The 8,883-nt window shown below is 34.4% G+C and overlaps 1 protein-coding gene across 1 annotated transcript in view; it reads left to right on the top strand.

The window, feature by feature from the left end:
* The window catches only part of CHIC2 (cysteine rich hydrophobic domain 2), a 31,127-nt gene extending 23,422 nt beyond the window's left edge, over positions 1 to 7,705 (top strand). Inside the window, exon 6 of the mRNA XM_082759610.1 lies at positions 537 to 7,705. Within this exon, the coding sequence (XP_082615736.1) occupies positions 537 to 587 (51 nt within the window). The 3' untranslated portion in view covers positions 588 to 7,705. The remainder of the gene's footprint in view (positions 1 to 536) is intronic.
* Positions 7,706 to 8,883: the final 1,178 nt, after the last annotated feature.

Raw genomic sequence — 8,883 nt, forward strand, 5'->3', positions numbered from 1 at the left:
GACCTGAGGCATAATCATTTAGAAACATTACTTAAGTTTGTTAACTACTTGTAGGTTTGTTTGATATGCAAAATTTGCAGTAGATGATACCTCTTTCTATATGAGTTTTTGAAGTATAAACTTGATTTTAGAATCCTATATTAAGCAGAATCAAATTTGAAGTAAAGGGAATTGTTCATGTAATTGAAAATTAATTTTGCATGCATTTTGCTTTATGTTTTTTGAATTAGTATCTTTATCTCTTTAATAATGTGTTCCTAATAATTTTTGTTAAAGAACGCTTAAGTAGGTTCTTTCAGTTTGTTTAGATGTGTTCAGTATTAGTAGGCAAACTTTGTCAATTCCATTTGATTCTTTATGAGTTTTGGCTTTGTCTGAAAAGAATTTTGACATTTTTCTACCTGAGGAAAGTATTGTGATTGTCATTGTGACAACTTGATGTACATCAAAAAAAAAAAAAAAAAAGTGAATTGTCATTGTGACAAACAGGATTGCTGCAATCTCTTAAATAATATATTTCTTTTCTTTTTATACAGGTCATCCTTATAGAATTTTTACCAAAGACACCGATTTTTCGACCAGATTAGCATATGATTTATTTATAGAGACTTACTCAAGTATGTTGTCTTTCCAATGGTGCCTTGCTTGGTGCTCTCCTGGTGGTGACATAGCATTGGTTCTACAGACTCTTGTGGTGTTTCCATTCTTTTTTTGTTTGTTTTTTGTTTGTTTTAATAACAGCATGTTCTAAGTGCGTTTGGTCAAACTCTGCAAAGTCATTTCATGCAAATGTTACCTACTACTTAAGTTATTACTTTTCCTACTTCTGTTTGTTAATGTATCCTGATTTTCAGAGAGTCTTTTATGTGTGTGCGCGCGCGTGTGTACATATATATATTACTATAAATACACAGCTGAAAATGTTCTACAAGTGAGCAGGTATTTTTTTTAAACCCAAAATGACACAACTGATTGATTGTCCATCGTGTAAGTCCTTTTAATTATTAGTTTGTGCTGAAGTACCTTCTAAGATCTACCTAAACTTTTGTCAGTGACTAGGCAGTTGTAAATATTTTTATTTCTTTTTGGGTTATTGGCTAGCCTCTTCCAACAGAAGAAGGAGATGATTTTTTTTTTTTTTTTTGACAATGTGCTTTCTGGAACCCAAATGCCATTGCATTAGTAGAAATCTCAGTGCTTTTCATGAAGAAGTCCTGTCAGCTGGTTCTGAAGAAGTTCTAACTTAAATTTAAGGAAAAAAAAAAAAAAGGCAAAATAGAATTATATTACTCAGACTAGAAAGATCACTGAGAGAATTGCATGTGTCTGATTAGTAGAACTCAAGATCTCAACGATATATTAGTATTGCAGTTTATAATGTAGGTGTTTTAATTCAGGCGAATGCCATGTATCAGCTCTATTCCTACTGTTTACCACATACAATATATAGGGGTACAGAAGGACTTGTTTTAGTAAAACTTACTGTCCAAGAGGACCTTTCAGGGTTGTTTCTTTTTTTTTTAAAGCCACATAAGCAGAAGAAAGTTACTGGGGAAATCTTGAACAGTACAGTTCCAGATCCAAATGCAGGTGCCATGTTTCAAAAGTAATCAAAGCAAAGTACACTGGACAACAGTGTAAATCTAAATGTGTTAGGTGATTAGTTACTGCACCCTCGCTTCTGCTCATTCTATGCTTTCGTGGTTTACAAAGCTTACTTTCTGCACAAGTATAAAGACTTTTTTTTTTTTAACTGGATATATGATGTATGCTTGGGTCAGGCCAGTTGTATTTTATTTCTTCTGCTTGTATCTTAATTGTACATATCTTCACACACAGCTCTTTTTTAAATTGCTACTCAATCATACTTTAAAGTTTGCTTTATGTATCTAAAATTACTGTACATGAACACTTACGTAAGCTATGAATATCTTCCTTGTACAGTTGTGGTAGCAAGCAATAATGTGAATATATGAAAAACAGATATACTCTGCTTAATATTTGTATGGATGAAAAGTTGATACCACTACAAGAATAATTTTCTCTTTTTAATCTTTTAAACACAAGTTTTATTTCAAGGTAATATATTACAGGTACCTTGATGCTGTGAACTATTTTTCTATGTCTTCAAAATATTTATTCTCTGTAAAATATTCTCTAGTGAGTATTATATGTTTGATAGTGGGATTGGTCTAGAAAGTCCAAGCCCTCTGTATCTGCTCCCAAAAAACATCCTTTGCTCAGCTTTTGTCTGTGGATTCCTGCTGTTTACTTTGAAAATAGCTCAACTATGCTTTTCAACAAGCCTACAAGCGTGTTTCTTTGACCTGACTGAATTTGATTTTTAATTAACAAATATCTGTCTTGTGCTGCCTTGGTCTATGGGGGCCCACAATGGTTTCTCTCCAAAGTAACTAGTTACAATTTTTTTTTTTTAAATCAATGTCAGCCTCTGTAGTACAGATCTGGTTCTGCAGCACTCCTTTACCCAGTATTAGTTATAATCTTGGACCAATTTCAGCCTGTGAAGGAGGACAGAAGCCTAAAGTTGATGGCAGCTGAGGTTCTGGAGGTTGGAGGTGCAGGGGAGATGTTGGAACTGAACAGAAAAAATAACTGGTGACCAGAAATATATATTGATCTCATTGAGTCTCAGTTTTCAATAAAATGAATATTGAATATACTACACCTAGACTTTATCAAAATTCTCTGTTAGCTGTATAGATAGATTTGTTTCATGGATGCAGTTTTTTACTGGTAGGTCTTTACTGCAGAGAGACAGGTTGGGTATGGCTTATGAGATGCACCATAACAGCAATGAGTTCAGCATTAGCTAATGACCTTAATTTACTACCCCGTCTTCCCATACTACATTCTATGACTCCGTGACTACCTTGCCAGCAGCACCCAAACCTGCTTATTTTAAAGTTAATTTGAGTGTGATGTGTGCTGAAACCAATGCAATGAATGAAGTGTGGCTTAAAGATTTACAAAGAGCATCTCGTTAGCAAAACTTCTAAATAAGTACTAATGGTATATAAGAACTCTTCTACTTTAGGTGCATCTATTGTTATGTACTTGGTTAGCAGGCATTTCTGTATTTTCATTATGATTTACTCTGAGAATTCTATTACAGGGGTCCAAAGTAGGGCTTTGAACAAATAAAAGCCTAAATCCCATAGTAAGGCAGACAGACAAGTTGCCACTTAAAGTATTTCTGATATTTTATTAAAACAGTGTCTCTGACTTAAAATATTACCAAGAGACTTGAGAAAGTGGATTTATATTTAGATGAATTTTGCTCGGAAGTATTATTCTCCTGCTGAGGTAGTACACTTGTCTAGTAAGAATGCTATAAAACATTTTAATGCAATTCCTTTCAATTCAGTACTTGTAACAGTAGAAATTGATCACAACAAAAAATTAATAAAACATCTATTTAGTGCCTGCAGCAGTCAACAGGATTTATTCCTTTGTTGTTTCTAAAATATTTAAATCTTGTTATTTTGTGTGCCAGTAAGAAGATACTACTTTTCTTGTCCAGCTGGCAAAGGATGAAGTTGCAATGGTTGGAGCAGGCCAGAAGTTACAGTAGGACTTCTAAGACATAGACTGATCTTTGCTTAAGTAATTATTACATAGTCTAATCTGTTCAGCTTCTAGTAATTTAGCAGTTCATATAAATAATCTTACCTATTTCCAATTTCCTTGAATAGTGAGAGAAAGCCACTTGATATCAATCATTTATCAAATGATTATTGCTAATTATGTCACCTTTAGCCTGAAAAAGTAATGGTAGAGGCATCAATGACTCCCTGTGAAAGCTAATAATTGTTTGTAGATATAGTGGCCTCCAACCGGTCAATAAAGATCTCTTGCTTTCTGTAATATAATTAAGATAGATTATTCTCTTAGTGATAGCCAGAAATAAGTTGTGAAGCAGAAAGGTTTCCCTTCTGAACCTCTGTGAAGAATTCTGTAGAGCTTATCCATTGTTAAATACCTATGGTATGAAGTTTATACTGGGATTAGCAAATTTCACCAGAAATTAAAATGCTTGTAAAGTTAGGTTATGTTTTGTAATAGCTCAGTAAGTCATTTTAATAAACTATGTATGTAAATCCAAAAATGTCTGTGGCAAATCCAAAATTTCCCATGATACTCAAAGTAGAGTACATTGTAAAAAAATAAAAATAAAAATAATTCGCAGTACTTGGACTTAAAATCTGTAAATTAATTTCTTAAATGATACTTACCTTTTTTGTAAATCTCAAGACCATGGTGTTTAAAAGTTATATGCTTGCTTAAGTCAGTTTTTATTTTTCTAAAAGTCATTTTATCTAGCTCTGAAAGCTGTAGAGGAGAGCTTTAAAATGCGATCTGTAAATGCTCATAAACCAGAAGGCAAAGAAAAAGAACTTGTCTTTATTCCCTCCTCCCAGCCTCTCCACCCCAAAGTCTTAATTTTAAATCAGCCCCCTTGTTTTGGGAGCCCCAGCTTGGTTTTTTGAGCAGCTGGCAATAATGCAAATTGTCTACCAAAAAAAAAAAAAAGCCACAAAAAAAAGCATTTGAATTCTGAACAATTTAAAGAGATCAGTTTAGCTGAAGAGGCAAAAGACTTGTTAAGCAAAGAAAATCCCTGGTTCTTTTAAGTTCTCGAAGCGCTGCTGTTGAGTAATTAAAAGAAGGATCATGATGACCCTACATTAGGTCAAAATCCAGATGATTTTATGTAAAGGAAATGCTCAATTAGAGAGGTCTCAGAGCCCCAGATGTCTTGGATTCACAGTAGTGACTTATTAAAGAAGGGTAAGAGGCACTGGCTAGTGTTGTATCCGTGACTAAAATAATTTGTGTTGCTCTTCAGCTACTTTGCTTACAAAAAGAAAGCATTTTAGGAATAAGACCTGCATTCATCACCACTAATTTGCTGTAATTTCTGTGCTGCTTCTCCCTAAAGCCACGTTGCATTTCCATCACAAACAGCCAAGTGTAATGATGGTTATAATGCCTTTAATAGCCATATGGTAGGTAGAAATATTAACTTCTCAGGGACTAATAGGAAATATGAACATGGAGTTAATGAGCTGAATGCCTATCTGCATGAAGGCATACTTTGCAAACGGCACCCTAGGAAACTTCTGATTGTAATATGCATGACCATTACGAATGTTATCAATATACAGCTATGAGAGCTCTCTTTACCCTGTATTATTAGGCTGCTGAATGTCTATGTTGGATAAAGATAAATGATATGTTTTTTTCCCCCCGATTTGGATAGAGTGATTATTTCTAACGGTGCTACCTTCTTCATTCCTGTGTTTGTTCTTTGTGTAAAGTTCTTCTCTCTGCCGGTTGGATGAATCGCGATACTGGTAATGAGCAAACTGTATCATTCTTAGGGAAATAGAAAAGATTCAAGGGGAGAAATACTCAAGAAGCAAAATTTTCACTGCAGAAAATGTCCTGCGTTTATTTTTCATTAGTTACAGACATCCATTCCAGTTATTTTGTTAGTAACACTGTTCTGCAGTTCATTATTATTTTTTTTTAACTGAATCTTATTGCACAGTGATGTTTCGGTCAGCAGGATTAAATTAGAAAATATTTTTGCAAATTTTAAAAAGGGAGTCCTTGCACAAAACTGTTTCTTTACACTGCTCTGGTGTATCTCTGCCACATGACATTTGGATAATACATCTATTAACTAAATGTTGTTGTTTTCATGGTAGTTACCTTTAAAAAAATCTTGTTCATTTAGCTCATTAATACTTCATTAAGACTTATTTTCTTGATAAAGACTCATAAATGCTTGCCTCTTGAGAATACAACAGCCTGTTAGGAAAGATTTAGTGGGATGAAATGTAGAAATTAGGAGAAGCAACACCCAGAAGACTGATCTCAAGTATTAGGTTTGAAATTTTCGGAGTCTGATGGAAAATGCTTTTGAAACATATGAAATTGTATTGAATAATGAAAGTTAAGTAAAGGCTAGCAATCCATTGTGGTAATTATCTAAACTGTCTTCATTTATATTGTATTTTTATTAGAACAAGTGTGTTATTAATTTCTTTTGATTATGCCCTGATTTATAGACGTCTGCTGTTATGCAGATATGGAGGTTAGCATCCTTAACTCAGCATCTTTTTAGTTTAAAATATCCAGACCAAAAAGGAAGTGCTGATGAGAGCTGTGGAGTGAGTACAGACCAGTCTTTTCCTAGGCTGGAGCCTGTAATGCATGGCTAATTGTTTCCAAAGAAAATTCTTGACTTCCCCAGACAGCTCCTGCCATATGAGAGTATATCTGAGGGCCAGGAGTAGGATCCAGTTAGGATAATTTCAGTTCAGGTAAGTAAAATAGACTTTTGTAGTTAGTTTTAACTTTCATGGAGAAGGGAACCATTGGCAAATGCTCACTTTTGGAGGGCAGATAGTAGATCTTATAATGTTTATTGAAGCACACTTTTTTTTTCCTCGTTTATAACTTTATCATTTAAAGTTATTTTGCCTCATGTTGAAAATTAGACTTCATAATTAGCTGAAGATATATATATATTTTTCCATTACAGCATTTTAGGTTTGTGAATCCATTTTTAAAATCATGGTTAGAAATTAAAAAAAAAAAAAAAAAAAAAAAAAAAGATACGCTGATGCAATATAAGTGATATTTTTAGTGGCTGTGTGTTTAAACCGATTCATTTTATCAACATATGCATCTTGCTCTTCAACTCTGAATGTTTTTCTCTGTTCTGTGCTTGCAGCAGGCTTTCTAACTTGTTAGGATATGCAGTGTACGTATTTGTTAGTATTGCCAATGAGCAGTTGGGTTCGGCGAGGTAACAAGGAACACAGTAGTTAGAGATTTGAAATGTGTAACTTGATTCTTCAGTAGAAAACTGAATATGGCAGTGAGAATACAAAACTAATTCCAAACGTAAAAAGGAACAATAAACGAGAAAAACAATGCCTAAATGTTGTGTGCTAAACCAACCCTGTGTAATTCATCTTGCTTTAAAAGTTTGCAGAGAACTGCGTAGGACTGTATGTGTTTAGGAAAAACGTGTTAAACATACAAAGCAGTAACAGAAAATAAGTCACTTATGGGATGTTATCTTTCAAGATGACAAACTTATAAAATGTTTTTTTTATCTATGCTAAAAATCCATTTCAAGCAGAAAATGCATAAGCAATAATTTAACATGGAACTGGATATTAAAAAAAAAAAAAAAAAGCTGTTATTTATATAGACTTGGTGGTAATTATGCCTACTGAGGATTCCTTCTAATAAAGAGGTTAGAAAGATAGGGTTGCTGTGATTTCCACTATTGTAACATTCCTCTTCAAACATTTTAAGTCTGGGTGAGAGTCTGAAAGCTTAGAGGCCAGTACTGTGTTCACAGGGCTTTGGAGAGAGAAGATAGAAAGAAAAGGACTTTTTTTTTCCTTTTTTTTTTTTTTTTAAGGCTGCACAGTTGTAAATACGCATATTTAAGACTATTTAACCATGTCTGCTAAATTACTGAAGTTAATCTATTGTTGAATTATAGAATATTATTTAATACATCAGCATTGTTTTTCCTGACCTGACCCAGATTTGGAATGGACTCCAATATAATTTTTAAAGCGTTTCTTCAGTTGTATGTATTACAAACTAATAAAATATTTGTTAACCTGTCTACTAAGCCTTACTGTTTTTCACCTATGCAGTATTTCATACCCCAGATGGGGGATGAAAAACCCCAGAAACTTCTGCCTTGTAATACAGTTCTTTTCTAATTAGTTCTCTTCTAATTTCCAATCAATGTTTGTCCGATTTAGAAGGAAAAAAGGGGGGAGGAGGAGGGGAATGCTTTGGGGTAATTTAGGTGACTATAGGAGTAGAATTACTATAAGCGTAGAGGATTGCCTATCTCAAGTGTCTCAAACTAGCTTTTTGTTAAGCCTACGTTCAGATTTCTTCAAGCTTTTAAAGTCCTAATGCCAGTAGGATTTATTATGGATATTATTGTTATGATTGGCTAATGGTGTTGAAGCTGTTTGTATACGTGTTTATTTAATACACTGTTGCTCTCAATATAATATACACTAACAAACTCATTAAGGTAGATGCCATTTATTCACAGAGGAATCATTCCCACCCATGTATTCAGGTATTTGTATGATGATCAGATACAAACGACGAGTTAACCTGAACCTTTTGAACAAAACTCATCCTGCGCTCTCTGGGGCTCCAAAAACTGCGTAGATTTTAACGAGCCAGCTTCTTTCTCCTGTATGTGGAAGATTTTACAGCTCTTTGGCTCCTTGAGTGTAGAAATTTTTTACAGAGTTCCTGTGTGCAATACCTGTGTGTGTCTGCGTGTATGTATTTCATGCGTGCACACATGCAAGACGTGCGTGCGCGCGGGGAGGGGTGCTGCTCCTCGGGGCTGTGAAGCATTCCGGCTGTTGTAATTTGGGCTTGCAAAGCGGTATGATACAATGTTGCTGAGCAGAAAAGCGCACGATAGATTTAATGTAGCCAATTGTGTACTTTTGAAAAAAAGAGTAACTGTTCAGTGTGAGTTAATTTTGGATTTTTTCAGCATCTCTCTTTTAGGCTTTGTGCTGCATTCTTCTAGACAAATGCGTATTCCATGTGGGCCACTGTTCTGCTAAATGCTCTCAGTTCTCCTTTTGCAATCAAGATTATGTTGCTAAGGAGATTTTGCTTTTATTGGTGCCATTGATTTGTGTTAATACGTTTTGAATACCTCTCGGTATTCTTCCGTAGACAAGGCCAAAAGAAAAACTTCCCTGAGTTTCCCGATTTACATTACAAATGGAGCGGTGGTGTAATGAAGCCGATATAAAGTGGGCAGTTGAAAGGGAACTAAAG

This window comes from Aythya marila (genome assembly GCF_965140915.1).
Source record: "Aythya marila genome assembly, chromosome: 4".
In the NCBI taxonomy this organism is placed as follows: domain Eukaryota; kingdom Metazoa; phylum Chordata; class Aves; order Anseriformes; family Anatidae; genus Aythya; species Aythya marila.